Source organism: Xenopus laevis, chromosome 3L (assembly GCF_017654675.1).
Source record: "Xenopus laevis strain J_2021 chromosome 3L, Xenopus_laevis_v10.1, whole genome shotgun sequence".
Taxonomy (NCBI): Eukaryota; Metazoa; Chordata; class Amphibia; order Anura; family Pipidae; genus Xenopus; species Xenopus laevis.
This window is the reverse complement of record NC_054375.1, coordinates 138,812,720-138,834,055: the sequence shown is the minus strand read 5'-3', so window position 1 is coordinate 138,834,055 and position 21,336 is coordinate 138,812,720. Positions and strand designations below refer to the sequence as shown.

General features: G+C 37.2%; 1 protein-coding gene across 1 annotated transcript in view; it reads left to right on the top strand.

The window, feature by feature from the left end:
- Window positions 1–21,336, top strand: part of LOC121401262 — a 40,953-nt gene that overhangs the window by 7,093 nt on the left and 12,524 nt on the right. Inside the window, exons 4-10 of the mRNA XM_041585604.1 lie at window positions 267–319; window positions 7,539–7,664; window positions 8,583–8,615; window positions 9,413–9,785; window positions 10,273–10,361; window positions 11,064–11,160; window positions 11,638–11,687. Of these exons, the coding sequence (XP_041441538.1) occupies window positions 7,602–7,664; window positions 8,583–8,615; window positions 9,413–9,785; window positions 10,273–10,361; window positions 11,064–11,160; window positions 11,638–11,687 (705 nt within the window). The 5' untranslated portion in view covers window positions 267–319; window positions 7,539–7,601. The remainder of the gene's footprint in view (window positions 1–266; window positions 320–7,538; window positions 7,665–8,582; window positions 8,616–9,412; window positions 9,786–10,272; window positions 10,362–11,063; window positions 11,161–11,637; window positions 11,688–21,336) is intronic.

Genomic DNA, 21,336 nt, shown 5'->3' with positions numbered 1-21,336 from the left:
TATCATTAAATCACACAAATTGTTCCTCACACCAGTTACTAATACAGTAACTGATTTTCAGTTTCCCCTAATTTTACATTGTTGTTTTGTGGTCCCACCACATTTTCATGGATTTTACACCACTTTTTCTGGTCCCCTGAAAAATGTAAAATGGGGGTTCTGCTGTAATTCTCTTAGAACACGTTATGGTGCTCTGCTTATTCTCAGCATATATGACTACACTGCCAGAGTGTAACACCTCGTACTTACACACTTATATTTCACAGGTACAAAGCAGAACTAGCAAACAAATTATGCTGGACAGTGGGCGCTGGATCAGGTAGGGCAGATTTTTAATTATTACATTCCAAATACATATATATATACACACACACACACACACACACGTGTATGTGACCCATTATCAGGAGAACTGTTATCCAGAAAGCACATCTCCCATAGACTCCTTTTTATCCAAATAATCCAATTTTTTTTTAAAAAAAATGATTTCCTCTTTCTCTGTATTAATAGAACAGTGCCTTGTATTTGATCCTAACTAAGATATAATTAATCCTTATCAGAGGCAAAACCAGCCTATTGGGTTTATTTAATGTTTACATGATTTTCTAGTAGACTTAAGGTATAAACATACAAATTACAGAAATGTATCTGTTTTACTACATTGATGTGTATTATTTGTTTCTTAGTGGGGTCCACCGTAGGTAGGTGTATCCCTGGATCCCACTAGGTGGTGGCACTGCTATTGAGCAAAATTCCATAGGGTTACACTAGCAAATTTATAGTTAGAGAGAAGGGGTGGATTATACTCTTTGGCGTCTGGTGTTTGACCCAGCTGGATATTTCCAGGGAGCCTGGGTGCAACAAGGCCCAGTAAAGCCATTCTGTCCTAGAGGGACCAGTACCTCTAGAGAGTAAAGTCCAGGGGCAGGGACCCTGTGAATGAGGCCAGCTACAAATCTGAGATCCTGAGGGTGTATCTATCCAGGTGTTATGCTATGTGCAAAACCAGTGGATCATTTGTCTTGGACAAATAATCTGTTATATTTTTGTTGCAAGAACCTCCTGTTGCTCTACATCTCAGGCTCCAGCCTGGTGTGTTAGAGTCCAATGTACACATGCTCTATTCCCATAGCTGGCAGACATTAACCCTTTGGATCTAAAATAGCCCCAAAAAAATTACATTTTGGTGCCCAAAGGCATGGGTTAATGATTTTTCTGAAGGCTGAGCTGCTGTGTGTACTGTTTCTTTAAATCCTCATGGCAGGCTGCTGGACCGAATAGGAGAAGACAGTCCTGCATTTTTTCCTCTAAATTATTTGGCTGTGGGTTCGATCTGCGAGGTTCATTCTGGAGTACCCTCGTTGGCCAGCGCCTGTGTCAATCAGCCCAGTTGTGCGAGACTTCCGCGTCTCCATTCTTTGGGTACGAGAAGCACTTTGAAACACTTGGGGGAAGACGGGTCCAGATGTTCATCACTGCCGCCGTTTTGTAGAGAAGTTGCCGGAGACGGATGTGACTGCACTGTCCCTGATCCGGGGGTGCTTACTACCTCTAGCAGCTGCTAGGAAGCAATTTATTGTGCTTACACACACTACTGGACCGCAGTTGTGGCTGGATACACCTGTGTGGACTGTCGTGCATCTCGCATATTCTATCCTGCAGTTGCAGGTGAGAGCTGATTCCTGTTCATCACCCTCCACATGTATTTCCATAATGGCGTATGGTTTAGATGGATGGGAGGATTTGGATGTCCCGGCAAGGAACCCTAAGATATGGGACCCCTTCCTGAGATCCTTTCAGCTTTTCTATGGGCTCCAGAGTTTGAGATGCCTAGAGTACAGCTTTATCTGTTGAAGGACTTTGAAAATAGTGGGTTCTAATGAAAAAAAATCTACTCCACGGAGTAGCATCTGTACCTTGTGCCTACTACCTTCCAAGTGGCTGTCATGCTGTGGGACACTTGTAAAGGGGGCTGGGGCGATCTGTGGGCTGCTGCCGCCTTAGGCAGCAACCCGATGCCGCCCCCCTCTCCCGTTCCGTGCTTAAAAGTTTAACGTCGGAGCGGGCCAAAAGGGGCGGCATCACTAGTGCAACGAGCGCGTACTGCACTTTCTGCACTAGCAGCGCTAAATTTCCGGTTTAAAAAACGGAAATTTGGCTCTTAAACTTACAGGAGGCGGCTTTTTGCCGCCCTTTGTAACTGGCCAGTCACTGCTGCCCGAGGCAAGGTGCTCAGGCGGCAGCAGCCCACGGATTGCCACTGCTCATGGCAGGAACGGCCCTGGAAGGGGGTGATGTGATATCTGGGATAAAGTATAAACATTTTGCACCACTTGCCAAAAACGTTGCCTCAGTTTCCCTTCTTATTTTTTTTTTACTTTACTACACAATTTAAAATCATTTGAGAAAAGCAATGCAACAGTCTTGGTTTCAATCTTAATTATTCCAAAGATTAATTTCACTCCATGTTTACACCAAAAATAAAGAAATTGACACATTTTCAGTTACGTAGGCTATTGCTTGTCTTATTACTTTTCTAAGAAAAATGTTCTCAAATTAAATAATCTTCATTACTAAACAGACATGGAAATACTTAATATTAAACTGTATTGCTTAATTGTGTAGCAAATGTATGGTTTGTCATTTGAAACAGATTTAAGGCAACACTGTCCCAGGGACAACTGTTGTTGAGAATAATATGCTGAATCAAGAAACTGATCCTCAGTAATAGGAATCCCAATGCTATACTTTAGAACTGTTGTATACAGGACTGTGTGATCACAATGATTATTGTAGTATAGAACGATGGAAATATTAGGAGCAAAGTGCTTGTTATAATTGTCTTTGGGAAGTGTAGGGTTTTAAGCATATGACAGCAATTATTACATAAAAATGTTGGTGTTTGCACATTAACAGTGAAATCACTAGTGAGTGCTATAATTACACATGGGCTGCTTTTAGAATCCTTCTTTTTTCTCTGGAGGCTGAGTACAAGTAAATGTGTGGCATACTGAACATATAAACATTGATGATCAGGGCCCCATACAAGATGGTGGCAACCAGTGTTTGTAGACCTGTTCTTCTCTGATGGCTGCCCAGCCCTTACTGAAGCTGACACTACTTTTACTATCCATTTCCATAAGGTTTTACTACTGCAATAACATTTTCAAGGTGCTATTATAATGCCAGTGAAAAAACATTTAGCTACTAGCTTTAGCATATTTTTTTTATTGGTTTTTTTGCTCATGCGATCAACTGGCTACCAACTGAAGATCTACTGTAGATTGAGATCTCCATGTCCTGAAGGGGATCATGGGGAAGCAACATGTGCCATAGGATGATAAAGATTATAAAGAGATAATTGAAAAAACTGCAAATCTCAATATGAGAATGATTTTTGACCCGCTAGAATACCTCTCTAAAATGGCTAATCTGAACCTAGTTTCCTTCTTATCCAATGGCTTCCCTGTTTTTTTTATGGTAAATCTTTGTGTTAAAAATGAATGTGTATGAGTGTGCCTATGTAGCTCAGCTTCTTATTGCTGCAAACATTGCAAATAAATACTTATAGGCTAATTTGGGCGTGGTTTAATTGCTAGCAAATTTTGGGAATTTATTCACCGGCTTCAAATCATTGAAATTCGCCGTGAATTTGCGCTTACCAAATGAATTCACCCATAATAGGTAATAAACTAACTCAACATGCACTTCATTTTCTGCAATAATCAATGGCAAGTTGAAAGACAGTAAGCCATACAGGAACATTTTTTTAGGGTCCCAAAACTTCATACAGATGTACATTTTTGCAAATATATCGAAATGCACTTGTAGCCCATAGCTGTTACAGGGCCATCTGCAGCATAAATAATAAAACAAATCCCTTTTATTAAAAAAAAAAATGAAATTGCAGAAATTAGTTAGGTCAACCAAACGAGCGCCCTACCATCATGAAGCTAATGGATCCCATCTGTTAATAATAAAAGTATGTTTGAATTTCCCAAAAAAATAATTCAATTATCTCAGTAGAACAAGATTTTTTTAACCATGTGCCAAACAAGCAGCTAAATATCTGAACAAACTCTGTCCCAATGTTGACACACAGAGGTGTAAAAATGGAGAGAATGGACCCAATGACTAGTGATGGGCGAATAAATTTGACTGCCATGAATTAGTGGAGAATTTCTGTGTTTCGCTCCGATTTTCAAAATTTTATGTGAAAATGTCTGATCTTCCCGATTTTTTTGTGAAAACCTTCAGATTTCACGATTTTTTAGTGAAACCCTTCGAATATCACGATTATTGAGTGAAAACGACCGAATTTCACGATTTTTTTTTGTGAACTTTCCGATTTCGCAATTTTTTTTAACCATGTGCCAAACAAGCAGGTAAATACCTGAGCAAACTCTGTCCCAATGTTGATTCACAGAGGTGTAACAATGGAGACAATGGACCCAATGACTAGCCATGGGTGAATAAATTTGGCTGCCATGAATTAGTGGCGAATTTCTGTGTTTCGTTCCGATTTTCACAGTATTTTTGTGAAAATGTCTGATTTTCCCGATATTTTTGTGAAAACCTTAAAATGTCACGATTTTTTTGTGAAACCCTTCAAATATCACAATTTCACAATTATTTTAATAACTTTCCGATTTCGCAAATTTTTCGCCATTTTGCGAAACGGGAAAAGTTCGCCCATCACTACCAATGACTGTTGGGGTGGCAGAAGTATAGGGGACTTTTAAATAACTTCAACTGAAAGGGACTGCAGTGGTGCACTAAAGGCTTCGTATTAAGTATTGCTCATCTATTACAAAACGATCCCCCTATTTCTCAAAAATTTACGAATGCCATGAACTTTATTAAAAGATCTGAATATAAAAAGTATGAATGGAGAAAAGTGCAGAAAAAAATATGAATACTTCTAAAGCTCTAACAATTTTTAGTTTTTCAGGTGATTAATAGCAAAAAATATTGGAAAACCTGTAAAAGTGTGAATGGCTCAAAAAAGAAAGTCCAATAGGATCAGCACAGCTCCCATTCACTTCTATGGGACCTGGACTGCTTTTACTTGGAGAAGTTTTGTATCAGAGTTTTTTGTGGTTTTTACACTTCATAAATCTCAGTAGAGTATTAGAGAAATTTTAAAAACTCAAATATTTAGAGAAACAAAATATGATTAGTAAATAAAAAAAAATCTGAATGTTAGTAAATAGGTCTCTTGGTGTTTTCGGCACACTTACTGATAGACCTGTATAATGGATGTCCTGAAAAGATTCCACTTGATACGAGTGGACTGAATATTCAGGAGAAGAGAAGACGTAATTACTTTATTGTGGAGAAATAAGGAGGATATTATATTATTACAGGAATAGAAGGGCAGAGGAGTTCATCTTTATGTACAGCCAGAATTAAAGCCATGCACTAAAATAAATGAAAAAGAATGGAATTGGGGAGGGCGTGGAATCCTTCTTGGTAGAGAATTCACCTGGACTAAAGTTACAGAAAATGATTATTGGTGTATGCTGCAAACTGCCCACTATATGTGAGGAGAATGAAGTCCATCTGATATTAAAAACGTAACAAGCTTCATCATTGGGTTAAGTTGTTATCATGGTTGAACCAGTATCCAGACAAGGAGTATTCGCTGATAATTTGATCTTTGTAATGCCCAACTTACTGGAGTCATTACCCTCCTTGCTACAGAAACACAAGGGAATCATTTATATGGCAATTTTCTCCTGTTGGCCTCAAAGCACTTTTCACAGCAAACAATGCAGCCATTATAGGTGCACAAAGTAAGCCGGGACACCAGGAGATTGAGTTACTGGTCTAAGGAGTTGTGAACAGGGAATCAAACCAGTGTCTCTAATATGAGATCCCACCTCAAGGCTGATCATTTAAACCTCTAGGCCAATGACTATTTCTCCTAGAAAGCTCCCTTCAACCTATACAATCAATATGAACAAATCAGAAGTGCTTCCAGCGTTTCTTCCCCCCTCACTTGAAGTTAATTGGGGCGATAACTCAGATATCTGGAAGTCTACATTCCATCTGACCCTTTAGATATTTACACATATAACTGCAAAACAAATGCTGGCTTCCATTGAAATTGTTAATGTTCCTGCACCTCTTGCACACAAACTGGACTATAAATGATTTGAACTCAATGGGCAAATTTGCACCTGGGCTGTACTAGGGTTGGCACCTGGCTGGTATTTCAGTAGCCTAACTAAAAGGGGCTTGAATTTCAAATTTAACAACAATGTACTTGTTAATACATTTCTATACATTTTACACTTGCCTGCCTACCTAATCCCTGATCCACCCCAAATATATATTCTCATTTTACCGCATGTCTGCTGTGATGTTTGTCCCATTACATCATCGATCTGCTGAATTCTATGTCATTACCCACCTCCAGCATCCCAGTGCTCCTGACTGGTAAAGGTGGAATCCCTAGCAGTAACCCATGGCAACCATTAAAGTTTTGTTTTCATGTTCTACCTGTAGTTGGCTAGAAAAATCTAATCACTAATTTGTTGATATATTTAATTCCCATGTGCTCCATTGAGCATGAGTAATTTACAGTATGTGTATATTAAAACAAAGATAATGCTATCTATAGATTTCATTGGGTTTAAAAATGTTACAAAGCGACGATTCCGTGAAATACATTACAGGCGGTGTTCTATGTATTTCTTAGTAACCTCTTAAATCAGATCTTATTTCATGGAAAGCTAGTAAACATACAATGGAGAATCTTTGACACCTCATCAAAGACTATATTTCTGGACCTTAAGGTTCTATTGGGTTTATTCACAAAAGTGCATAATCTGTTTCATTCAAAACAACTGCAAAAAAATAACAACAAAATAGACTTAAGACTTTGTGAGGTCATCACAATGGTTGCATTGGTTACCACCATTAGGTCATCACAATGGTTGCCATGGATTACCATTGTGAGGTCTTCACAATGGTTGCCATGGGTTACCATTGTGAGGTCATCACAATGGTTGCCATGGGCAACCATTGTTATGACCTCACAATGGTTGCCATTGTGATGTCATCATATGACATTGTGATGTCATAATGGACCCTAAGCTTTCTGTACATGTAGCACAGGAAACAGGATCCAAGTTGTCATTTGATTTTCCAGCCAGCTGAGGTAAGCATCAGAGACAGAGGGTGTGGTATATTAAAACTACTAAAACTTATATTAAGGATAGAAATATATAAATAAATAAGAGAGAGAGGTGTATATATAGTGAATAAAGTACCTCTTGTAAAATATAAGGATATTAGAAGTTAGCGAGGAGTTCCAGGCCGTGGAACTCAGAAGTTAGTTCTAATATCTTCATATTTTGCAACAGGGGATATTTATTTATTATGAGTCATGACAGAAATAACATCACTAAGCTCTGATTACAACAATGACATCACTAAGCACTGTTTATAAGGATATCATTTACAGGATATTTATGGCTCTTGTGTATTATTATATATGTATATATTATAACATTTTTTTTTCTTCCTTACAGAAAATCAAATAAAATCAAATAACAAAATCAAATAACAAAATCAAATTACATCTACATTCTACAATGAACACTTTAACGAAAAGACTTTGGAAATGTATTTCTTATTGCTTTCCATTTCGTAAAAAGGTAAGATTTCAAATAATATAATTAAATGCAATATGTTGTTAAGTTATAAGAATCAGCTCACCAATAAAAAGTCTCAAAAGTTGTAAAATCTGCAGTGACAATTTATCAGAATTTCACAAATATTTTATTTACCTTTTATAGAAATGCTAATCTCAGTTATCTGCATAATATTAGCTAAATTATCATTTTAAGAATATTAAAATGATTCCTGTAAAAAAAAAAAAAAGATTAAATGTGCATCTTAAACCCTCCAATCATCACAAGCAAAGCAATTCTTAATGGCAAAATTAATTTGATACGTGTGATAAACCCACTATTGTTTATTTACCAACACAAGGAATTGTTGTGCCTGGGCCGTATCCAATAGACTTTTTGCTTCATTGTTGTACTTGTAGCTGGCAGAACAAATATAGTCACTGACTGGCTGCTATTTTTTGTGGCCACAGGTGCAGATTTCCCTAGTGTTAGTAAATAAGTCATATTGTTTATTCACGAATAATTAAAAATAAAAGTCCATATAAAATTTGGATTCAGGTATTTGTCAGTTGGCACCCACTCCATATTGGGCCACATATTGTGAAGAATGTAGGTACATGAACATACTTTAATATGCTACAGTTGATATGTATGTTCAGTGTATACCAATGTGTAGCATTTCAGGTCTGTTACGATTTAGTGATACCTCTCCTTTGACTTGTGCTGCCAGATGTATACAGTACATGTTGGGTATATGGAAATCATGGGCTGTAAAGGGTCCTACAAATAGTTTTCTGGCCTGGGGAGGTCTAGTTCTGCCCCATATTAATAGGGATAATTTGGCAAAGAGCTATGTTTAAATACCCAGTATTAGAATATTCTTTACTGTCAAATGAAGCACTTAACTATAAACTGATAATATATATTTTCTTTTTTTATCAGAAACCTAATGACAATGCTGTTGAAGAAATTGAGGTAGGCAGGAGATATTGTAGATTAAAACAGAACATTCTTTTATTCTTCAGACTGCCTTTCCTTTCATAGTACAGATTTACTTTAGCAAACTTTCCTACATACTGACCTAATATATAATGGACGTTTAAGGTGTATGTGGAGTTTTTAAAGTATCTTCAGTGCAGACCAAATCCCTTTTCCTCCTTTTTACCTCTTCTTTTTAAAAATAAAAAAAGTGTGTGTATATATATATATATATATATATATATATATATATATATTATATATAATATTAAACTTCTACACTGCTGCTTTATGAAAAGGCATATGTAGTATTGCTGCCAAAAATACCTTATTTACATTATAGATACATTATAGAGAGGCCATCTCCCTAAAGTACATTTTATCCAAATAATTCCAAATTTTTAAAAAAATGTTCCTTTTTTTCTGCAATAATAAATTAGTTCCATGTACTTGATCCCAACTAAGAAGAAATACCAGCCTATTGGGTTCATTTAATGTTTACACAATTTTCTAGTAGACTAAAGGTATGAAGATCCAAATTACAGTAAGATCTGTTATCCAGAAAACTCAAGGTCCCGAGCATTGTGGATAACCAGTCCCATACCTGTATATACACAGTTATACAAGAGAGGACATTGGTTGCTCATGAATCTTTGGGTTTTCCTATCAAATTAGATACATTTCCACATTGCACCAGTGGGTTATGGGCCTAACGTGTGGAACTGTAGCATTTACTTTACACTTTTACCTTACTTTTGTGAATCTCTTATTCTTGCAATATTTTATCTTAACAGATCAAACAGGAATCACTAGAAAAACAACCTATTGAAGCTAATAGTGAAAGAGAAACGAGTTATGAAGTAAACAGTGAAAGAGAAACAACTATTGAAGCTAATAGTGAAATAGAAACCAGTAATGAAGTTAATAGCGAAAGAGAAACAACTATTGAAGCTAATAGTGAAAGAGAAACGAGTTATGAAGTTAATAGCGAAAGAGAAACAACTATTGAAGCTAATAGTGAAATAGAAACGAGTAATGAAGTTAATAGCGAAAGAGAAACAACTGTTGAAGCTAAGAGGAAAAGAGATACTACTACTAAAGCTCATAGGAAAAGAAAGGCGGCTAACAAATCTAATAGTACAAGAAAAACTGCTAAGAAGCCTAATGGTAATTAGTTAAATGCTTAAATGCTATCTTCTGATTGGCTGAACAGTTTCTACCTGTTACTAGAAATGAACTAGTTGGTACTTGTTACCACTCCATGTCCCATCTTTAACCTTATAGTCCAACACTTCTTTTATATTAGTGGCAGAACATGATTTAGATGAATAAATGTGTTCAACTTCTAATCTTCACCTTTATCAACTGTGAAAATTTGTTGTTATTTGTTAACACTTTCCTAAATAGATTTGCCCCTGTATATGTCCTAGTACATGATGTTCTACAAGATTATTTCAAAGAACTGTCTTGTGTTATCATGTGGCTTCATAAAATATGTTTATGGTTTTATTCTGAATTTCTCCAGTCCTGGGAATTTTGTAGTAAATTGCCATCTTCATTTTGTACTCTTTGTGGTTTGTTAAAATATTATATCATTATTCATCACTCCTGATAATATAATATATGTATGTTATATTCTCTTTTGCACATGCAGTTTCACCTGAACGGGATAAATTGTACTGTGACGAATGTGTATCCAGACAGAAGAGATGCTTCGAAGACCAGGTTAAAACATCAATTGCGGTAAGTAATGTACCAGCACCAGGAATTCTTTTAGCCTATGTGTGAATATAAGTATATTAGGAGAAAAAAAACTAAAAATGACATTGCACAGAGAGTCCATCTCCTACAATGTAAATGATCTTAGTTTGGTGCCTGACTTCCCCAAGGCTATAATAACTTTACATAGAAAAGTTTAAAGAACCACTAGGAGTGAATAACAGATAAGCCACATTCTGCTCTTCATGTGTCCTGTTGTGAGAGCCATGATTGGCTGGAAGGAGGCACCTGGGTCTAACATAGACACAATCCACTAAAGTAACATAGAAATTCTGAATATACCTGTAATGGCCATTTTACAAATGACAATATTAAAAAACATTTTACATTGGTACCAGTGTATTGCTGTGAGTAGATATGCTGATAGCCAACTCATAAGGAAATAGGTAGATGTGAAGAGCATTGTTACATTTATCCCTGATATCTGCCCAATATGCAACAAGTACACAGTTAGTATTGGTTGTATAACAAACTATTATGTTCTTCCACTACAAGCTATTTCCAAACCCCAAGACTTATGAATTTGTTTCTTTATATACCTTAAGGTCCCTTAATATCACACAGAAGAAACATGATCCCATGCAAGCAATTTATTCTGTATAAGCCACCTTTAAGAAATTACTGTATTTGGAATCTCTAATGCGTTTCTCTTTAAATATCCCACAGAAAAAGAAAGTTTTCTGGACTGACTTTAAAAGATCCAATGACTTCGAGAGAGGCCTATTAAGTAGAGGATGGGTGAAGAAAATCGCCCCCACCTTCAGTAAGTCTGCTTAAAAAAAAACAAATCTCTTCAAGGATTTTAGAGATATTGAATTGCTAATGATAAAAATGAACCTAGTGCTCCCCACATGCTAGCATATAAATGTCTGCCCTGGGGTTTCATGAGCACAAGTTGATGAAGTAGAGTTGGATAAAACCTCATGGAATAGGCGACAATTGCATGAAAGTTGCTTCCAACTTTATCTTCCAGTGACTTTCTGATCTGAAAATATTCCACGTAAACACATCCGTAGGCCAGAATTTATAAGGAATACTTTTTCTGTAGGCACCTGACACCAAAAACATGGTTTTGTTATACAGTTGAGTACTCTAGTCTTAAGCCTTAATATTATAGAGATAATATTATATTCCCTAATGTGCCTGGGAAATATGGGCAGAATCTGCTACTAGTGGAACCTTTCTGAGCAATCTAATAAACGGCGATAATGATACTAATGCAATGTTTTTCTCTTGATAGATGCTGGTCCCAAGAAAACTGTATTTCGTGACCCAACATATGGACATAAGGTAAATTCATATTTACGTTTGTACAATACAAAGATCTATGTAAGAAATGTGTGGGTAATCTTAATCTAACCACTCATGGATATGGCCAATTTAATTGAGGCATTAAGATAAATATTGTTAATGTTTACTATTATATGCTTTCTTTATCACACCATTGTCATTGTTCAACCAGAAAAGTGTACACATGACTTGCCCTTTCCTATAGCTAAACATATTTTCTTTCTATGAACATAAATATAAATGCCACTACATTTACTATTCAGTTAAAGTGCATGATGTGACTGGTGGAGAGGAGCCAAAGCAAGTTAGCAAGCTACAGTACTTAGTGCAACTTAATTACAGAGTATGGTAGCAGCATAACTAGCAGTTACTAGGCCAGTTGTTATTTCTTCTGTGGTAAAAGAAGTAATATAATGCTCCAGAAGTTTATTAATCATTTGAGCTGTACTTGCCTTCCATGAATAAACTTTGTATTTATTTTTCTTTTTTAGATTATAAGTCGTTAATGACATACAACCCAACCTCATCCTGACACGCAATAGAATTGAACTCCATCTTCTGAAAGAGGATCAGATAACCAATCACTTTTATGGTGTGGTCGCCACAAGCAAGGTGAGCCAACTGCAGTGACTTACAAATGACCCATAGCAACCAATTAGATCTTTCATTTCTTGCAGTAGACTGATCAAAATGAATTGCTTATTAAATACTAATTTGTGAATGTATTCACATTCTCAGTGAATTTGCCGTTTTATTATAATAGCCCAACAAAAAATAAAAAGCAACTTGTTTTAGATGATTTGATCCATGTCTGAACTGGAGCCCCAGTATTTAACCAGTGTAAAGGCCCAAATAGCTCCACATTGGCCCATTAATAAATACTGGTGCATTGCATTTTGATATTTGCATGTTTACAGTCTGCCTGGTGAGGACTGCTTCTTTCATCTGAATCATATGGCTTCCAGTTAACATGAGTGGAACCCTATTTATTTCCAAGTCAAAGACGGTTTCCAGTAAATGGAAGTGGAAATTATTTTACATAGGGTTTCCAAGAGAAAACAAGGCTTATGATATGATGCCTCTTGTCACTGGTCATACTCACAATGTAAACTTCTTCGGACACAGGTGACCTGGTGGGAATATAGAAGCCAGAAATGTGGCCAATCAGTGGCTCTCTAGATGTTGTTGCATTCCAATTCCTAGAATTTTCGTATATTTATTTGCCTATAATCTTTTTGACTTTTTATATTTATAAAATGCATCACTAAATATGTTCTTTGTATTCTAGAGTGGTCTGTGCAAAGTATTAAGGCAATGGTGTTTGTCGTGTGATGCGAATCCACACACTTTCTTCCCTCGTTGCTACATGTTTAGTAAGATAAATGAAAAACAAGCATTCATTGGTAAGTGTGCATAAAATACTGTATCGTGTCATTAAGTCTTTGGGTATAGTATCTTAAATCTGGGCTTTATATCCTTCAAAACCAAAGTATTATTTAACTTAGTGATCTACAACCAGTGGCTTATGAGCAACCAGTTGCTCACCAACTCTTTGGATGTTTCTCTCGTTGGCCTTAGAAACAGGCACTTATATTTAAATTCCAGGCTTGGAGGCAAATTTAAATTGCATATAAACTAGGTGTACTGCCATGTAGAGGATCCTGTATGTTGTCAGGCCACGTAGGGGCCACCAAATCACATCACTTATTTGGCACCTCCAGGGACTTTTATCATTTTTGCATTGCTCCAAAAACTCTTGTTTTATGTGAATGTGGCTCATGGGTAAAAAATAGATGGGCCCCTTGTTTAACACTAAGGTTATTTATATATTGCATTTTTTTCATGGAATAGTTATTTGTTTAGCTTTTACACAAATGTATTTATATAACATTTGAAAAGGCAAACAGAGCACACATTCCAATATAGAACACTGGCCAGGCCATGACTAGTCCCTCCCCTCTCCTTGATGTCTCTCCCTTATTACCTAGTCATTAGAACTGTTTGAGGGATTCTGAAATCACTGGTTCTATATAGCTGTCCATATGAAATAATGTTCCACCCTAAATAAAATGTGCTCTAATGTAACAGCTATTAGAAGTTCCCATAAGTATATTATAGTGCATGTTAACGACAACTCCTCTCTGTATCTACTATAAATTGTGTCTATATACATTATATGTAAAGAAAATAAATCCATAGTATCACCTCTTAGCAATATAATTCAAATTCATCTTTCTTTTAGAAACTAAATATTTGCCCTGTTTTGTTCTCACAGTTTTGTTAGTGTCCATCTTTTGGTTAAATAGAGGTATTCTACAAAATGTACTCTTTATTTAAATGACTTTACCATGACTGGGATCATGTGGTATCACTGGGAATTCATTTGAGAAACCACTGAGTCTTTTGCAAGAGATATCATTACCCAGCCGGAAAGAAAGGAAGCAAACCGCGCACCTATTTGCATGTCAGGTAGGGCAGCAGCGGACCAACCTGGTAATGCTCAGCTACTACTGATAACATAAAATGAGTTACTTGTAAGTATTATTAAACAGACCTTCTTTGGCAAGTGACTATAATGACAGTAAAATTGTTCACACTTTTACACTGTAAGATTAGACTATGAAATGGAGTACTATGGGGCACTCATGGTTTTCCAACCAACTATATTTGTTTTTATTGTTCTTCACTTCTTATTAATCTCCTCCTGTTATGTTTTTTCTGTAGATCTAAATATAACAATCATGGCCGCAGAATTGTTCCAGAAGATAATTTAGTAACAGCCCTTGTGGCTTGCCAGTCTTCATCTGTCAACTTGACCAGAGGATGAAGACAACTTAATATGTGCCGGATAGTTGAAGAAAACATTTCATAAGTGCTACTATCGGTTATGTCAGCTAAGGTAATTGTCAGATGAACCATTCATCATAAAAATTAGATTTAGAAAGAAATTGTCCTGATTAAAGGAAACATGACAGTGACACTCTATGGGGTGGATTTATGAAGTTCATTGAATGTTTGTTCTTCGAATAGTTTTTGCGCAAATTCATGAATTTTTCTTATAGTTACTTTAATCAATGATTTATTAGTTATTTAGCAAGTGTTAAAACATACAATTTTACTCAATACAAGGGCCTAAACAAATAACATAGAAAGATAACTTATTGGTATAAATTCATTATAATATCTCCATAAACAATTGTAATTGCATAGTTGATGTGTATTATGTATAACTGTCTCTCATTCCCGCCTTGTATTGTTAACAGTCCATGGTGCGCACATACAGAATTCAGACCAAGATGATTGATACTGCCACGAAAACGGCGTAGACACGAATCTCACAGTTGTGTACAGGTCTACACAGCTGAGATTAGAGTGAGAGCGAGGCCGAACCCACACAATCGGCCCCACATGATATAGATGGGAGAAAAAACATCTGGATTTCAAACCCGAAATTATCTAGAGGAAGAGTGAGAATTGTGAAGGTACTCAGTGATGTTTAGGGGAAACAAAGTCAGGTTCTGGTGGGGTGCCCCACAGGAATTAAATGACTCACATACAGTAACTAATGCAGAAAATCATAGCAAGGGCTTATATAGTATAGCTATTTCTATATGATTACATTACAAGGGCGAGACGTCACCGCAGTGAGTTTTGGGAGATCCATGAGGTTTCATCTCACTCATACATTTTGGCACATAATTTCCCATTCTTCATAGCCAATTCACGTTATGATTATGGTTATTCTGTGCAATATGCAGAATATGTATAAATGAATTCCTAATTAGATGATGTGAAATGTAGGACCAATGGTTTTCAAAAGGACGCAAACTTAGTTATTGGCCAACGCATGCTGATTTGTTGCCTCAGGGTGTTACAGAATGGTTTACTAACAAATCTGGAATAAAAACAGAGATTGATTCATGTTTTACCCATGTTATTACGGGATCGTTGCAGAAATGATCTGAAAGACAATTGTTCCTTGGGAAGAGAAATGGGTGGTTGAAAGTACATAGAGGAGGCCACTTCTATATATATGGATCCAAATTTTGATTCCGTCAGCATTTCCTCATAACGACTGGCAACCCCTTAACTACTGGTTCTATAAGCACAGTTTTCTCCGTTCTCATCTCAGCCTTCACGCTGGAGGAGTTTAGATACGTAAGTAGAGGGTGAAAATCTTGCATTCTATTTATTTATTTATACAGTAATCGACGTGATGTTGATATGACTTCACTGCTTTGTACTCTCAGAGCCTCATGTAGAAACAGAATAAGACTACTCTCGTGCCTTATTTAGCATGTTACAACTGGAATAAATATCATAGAGATTTTTAATTTAACAAGTAAAGAATTACATTATAAAACACCATTGGACAATTGTGCCATTGTGCTATAACTTAAAGGTAATTAAGTTTAATACCACCGGTGTATATCGATAAATGTTTGGGATAAATTACTTTATGGATGAAATGTATTTGCTTGTTTCCTTTACATCTGTGAGTGGTATATGCTAAAGGCTCTGGTTCTTCTAATCTTGTTCTGTAGGCAGTTGCATTGGTTACGGCTCTATAATGTTTGCTGTAACTAATGGTAGTCAGCTGCTAAATCTAATGAATGGCTAGGCATCAGATTGATATTTAGTGACTCAGCTGGAGTACCGACACTGATTCTAGTGATGGATCATAGGCACATAACCTGACAAATTGTATTTGTTTATCCTTCCAGCGCCACCATGTATGTATTTACGCCAATACAGAAAAATTTTAAGAATGCACCAATCGTCACCCCAGCACCTGCCTGAAGAAAACATGTGGCACAGTGACCGAATTCCAAAGAGTAATCTTTTGTACAATCGGAAAAGAGCAGTCTGGATTCAATCATTATCCAGGATGAAGAAAGCCCTCATTCAAACAATGAAGGCCATCGGGAAATGTGAAGCTACAAGGAAAAACCAGTTTTGAGCTTTTTGGTTCAAGATTTTCTGTTTGAGAAACTTCCAGCCTGGCTACTTGAGATACAATACAACCTGGCATAACCAAGACATCAGTAAATGTTGGAAAATTGTTTCCACCAATGGTAAGAGGACATTCTACGTTGGTGATTGATTAACAGGAATAACCTAACTGTAATGTCGGAGATTTGAACTTATATAAAACAGTAAGTGCAAGTCAAGGGCAGACTTTGATACTGATTGAATGGTGTAACAGAATAATATATACCTCAAGGCAATCAAACTGAGTACCTAATCGTATTGGGCTGTGTTTATTATATACTAAGTAATGGCATGGTGGGTACTTGCTATTCAGGCTCTCTTCCCCATGGCGAATGTCTTGTAGATTTTGGAAAATAGGTGTCCAACCCCTGATAAGTTTAACACTGGCCAAGGGGATGAGGGGTTTGCAATTGCACCCAGGAAGTAGTTATGCATCCAGCAATCGCCTTCAGCCTTTGGAATGGCTATTAAGTTGAAGCTCCATCCCAAATCTTAAGCAGTTCCCTAACCCCCTTAGAACAGGTTACAGACATTTGTAAGCCAATACGGTTGTGTACCCAAACAGTAAAATATTCAACTAACCTTTAATTATAGGAAGTATCTGAGAAATACATTAGATTGTAGGCAATATAACACAGATTTAAACACAGGACACTGGGTTAACTTTGGTATTACATCTGAGTATAGGAGAATCATTTTGAATACATAATGAAATGAATTCATTTAAGCCTAACTGGACTATACTTATATATATTTTAGTGCTAAAGCTTTTGTTTTTTCAGTTTTTAGGCAAATTAATACTGGAAATGTGTCACGGTCAGCACCCACACCAGAACAGATGCCAGGCACCTGGTCTTCAGCCCGTACTTCAACAGTTAAGAGTGACGCCTTTGCCTCGGGAAGCTAAGCCTCAGCATTACTCAATGCACCCTGGACTTAACGAGAAGGTGCAAGGCGTAATTCTGGCAGGCAATGGGAGCACGAACTGTATTCAGGATGCTGGAAGCTAGGAAGCCACCAGGAACACGGTAGGCGGGCAGCCACAAGCAGTAGGAATCGTCAGGCCAGGCAAGGGTCTAAACAGGCTTATCATCGGAAGGATTTCAGCGGAAGAGTAGTAAGAGCTCAGGCAAAGGTCAGGATTGCGAAGATCAGCGTAGTAAGCAAGCAGGTAGGGTCAAACACGAAGGATCAATTACAAGGATTCACACAATAAGCTCCAGGAACAAGCTTATTGAACCTACAACGGGCAATGAGCTAATACTAAAAATTCCCTTTTATACCATTGAATTTCCCGCGCCAATGCCGATGGGCAATCACGTCAGCGCGCACTGCGCTTTTATGGAATTTGCCCTAGGGAACTGGACCAGCCATGACAGGGAGCCACGCGGCGTGGACCCGCTGCACTAGACCACCAGGATTAGTGCTTACGAAATGGGATTCTCATAAAGAAAAACATTTTAGAGATCTGAAGATAACAACCATCTTCTGATCCATAAACAGGTGGCAGTGGGATGAGTCTGGAGAAGGAATAGTCCACCAACCATTTCTTTTGAGCCATTCTTTTTATTCTTTGTTATACTTTTTAAATAAAAATTATTTCCTTAATACTTTTTGTCTTCCTTATGAATCATATACAATATCTTTTACACGTTGGTATCAGTTGACACCCATAGCTACACCCACAAAGACCACCTATTAAAAAAAAAAAGAAAATATATCATACTATATATTATGTACATAGTACAATAATTCCATCAAAAGCACATTTAAGTTTGATGCAGAGCAGTAATGTTCAAGAGTATAGCCAATTATTTTGTGGTATTTGATTTATTGATCATGTAATTTTATGTAACTATTTTTTGGTTGAACAGTGTCAACCATTTCCAACTTTCCCCGCTGTTAACTCCAGGCCGGTGGTGGTCAATGAATATCATGGGAGGGCAAGGTTTGTGAACATTGCGAGGATGGACCTGTGATGTCAGTGGACACTCCTCATGTAGGATTTAATGCTGGATGCAGTTTGCAAAGTGTAAATAAAATAGGCAGTAAGGACAAAGATGTGGCACTCCCTTGCCCTCACCTTAGCTCTGTATCTTTCCCATTCAAATGGAAGGGATATGGCGGTGGACAATGGTGGTGATTGTTTTAACCCCCCGGACCCAAAAATATTGTTGGAGTTGTGAGCGCACCTTTGAGACTTGATGCTCGCTTTGTAGCCATAAGTCTTTTTATTGAACACGTGTGAAGGAGAAATGAGCAACCATTTTGATTTAACTCCACAGATTATTGAGTGAAAACGACGAATTTCACAATTAGTTCGTAACTTTCCGATTTCGCAAATTTTTCGCCTGTTTTGCAGATTTTGCGAAACGGGAAAGTCGCCCATCACTACCAATGACTGTTGGGGTGGCAGACGAGTATATTGGACTTTAAATAACTTCAATACGGCATGAAAGAGACTGCCAGTTGGTGCACTAAAGGCTTCTATTAAGTATTGCTCATCTATTACAAAACTATCCCCCTATTTCTCAAGATTTACGAATGCCATGAACTTTATTATAAAGATCTTGAATATTAAAAAGTTATGAATGGAGAAAAGTGCAGAAAATTATGAATACTTCTAAGCTCTAACAAGTTTGAGTTTTTCACAACAGGTGACATTAATAGCAAAAAATATTAGAAAACCTGTAAAAGTTGTGAATGGCTCTAAAAAAAAAGGTCCATAGGATCAGCACAGCTCCCATTCACTTCTATGGGACCTGGACTGCTTTTACTTGGAGAATGATTTGCGTTTTCAGAGTTTTTTGTGTTTTACACTCATTAAATCTCCAGGTAGAGTATTAGAGAAGTTTTTAAAAACTCACAATATTTAGAGAAACAAAATATGATTAGTAAATAAAAAAAATCTGAATGTTAGTAAATAGGCCTCTTGGTGTTTTCGGCACACTTACTGATAGAACTGTATAATGGATGACCTGAAAAGATTCCACTTGATACGAGTGGACTGTATATTCAGGAGAAGAGAAGACGTAATTACTTTATTGTGGAGAAATAAGGAGGATATTATATTATTACAGGAATAGAAGGGCAGAGGAGTTCATCTTTATGTACAGCCAGAATTAAAGCCATGCACTAAAATAAATGAAAAAGAATGGAATTGGGGAGGGCGTGGAATCCTTCTTGGTAGAGAATTCACCTGGACTAAAGTTACAGAAAAATGATTATTGGTGTATGCTGCAAACTGCCCACTATATGTGAGGAGAATGAAGTCCATCTGATATTAAAAATGGAACAAGCTTCATCATTGGGTTAAGTTGTTATCATGGTTGACCAGTATCCAGACAAGAGTATTCGCTGATAATTTGATCTTTGTAATGCCCAACTTACTGGAGTCATTACCCTCCTTGCTACAGAAAACACAAGGGAATCATTTATATGGCAATTTTCTCCTGTTGGCCTCAAAGCACTTTTCTCAGCAAACAATGCAGCCATTATAGGTGCACAAAGTAAGCCGGACACCAGGAGATTGAGTTACTGGTCTAAGGAGTTGTAACAGGGAATCAAACCAGTGTCTCTAATATGAGATCCCACCTCAAGGCTGATCATTTAACCTCTAGGCCAATGACTATTTCTCCTAGAAAGCTCCCTTCAACTATACAATCAATATGAACAAATCAGAAGTGCTTCCAGCGTTTCTTCCCAGCTCACTTGAAGTTAATTGGGCGATAACTCAGATATCTGGAAGTCTACATTCCAACTGACCCTTTAGATATTTACACATATAACTGCAAAACAATGCTGGCTTCCATTGGAATTGTTAATGTTCCTGCACCTCTTGCACACAAACTGGTCTATAAATGATTTGAACTCAATGGGCAAATTTGCACCTGGGCTGTAACTAGGGTTGGCACCTGGCTGGTTTTTCAGTAGCCTAACTAAAAAGGGCTTGAATTTCAAATTTAACAACAATGTACTTGTTAATACATTTCTATAAATTTACCCTTGCCTGCCTACCTAATCCCTGATCCACCCCAAATATATATTCTCATTTTTACCGCATGTCTGCTGTGATGTTTGCCCCATTACATCATCGATCTGCTGAATTCTATGTCATTACCCACCTCCAGCATCCCAGTGCCTCCTGACTGGTAAAAGGAATCCCTAGCAGTAACCCATGGCAACCATTAAAGTTTTGTTTTCATGTTCTACCTGTAGTTGGCTAGAAAAATCTAATCACTAATTTGTTGATATATTTAATTCCCATGTGCTCCATTGAGCATGAGTAATTTACAGTATGTGTATATTAGAACAAAGATAATGCTATCTATAGATTTCATTGGGTTTAAAAATGTTACAAAGCGACGATTCCATGAAATACAGTACAGGCGGTGTTATATGTATTTCTTAGAGATCTCTTAACCCTTTGCCTGCCAAGCACGTACGGCGTACGTGCTGGCAGGCAAATGCTCAGGCTGCCAAGAACGTACATTGTACGTTCTTTGGCAGCTGAGCTCTCTCTCTGCTTCGGCGGCTTTTGCCGCCTCCGCAGAGAGTGGGGAGAGAAGACAGCCCCTAGGCAACGAGGCTGGGGGGCTGTCAAGTCGGATCTGCGACTCGATTGTCGCAGATCTGACTTCAAAGTAGCAGACGCATC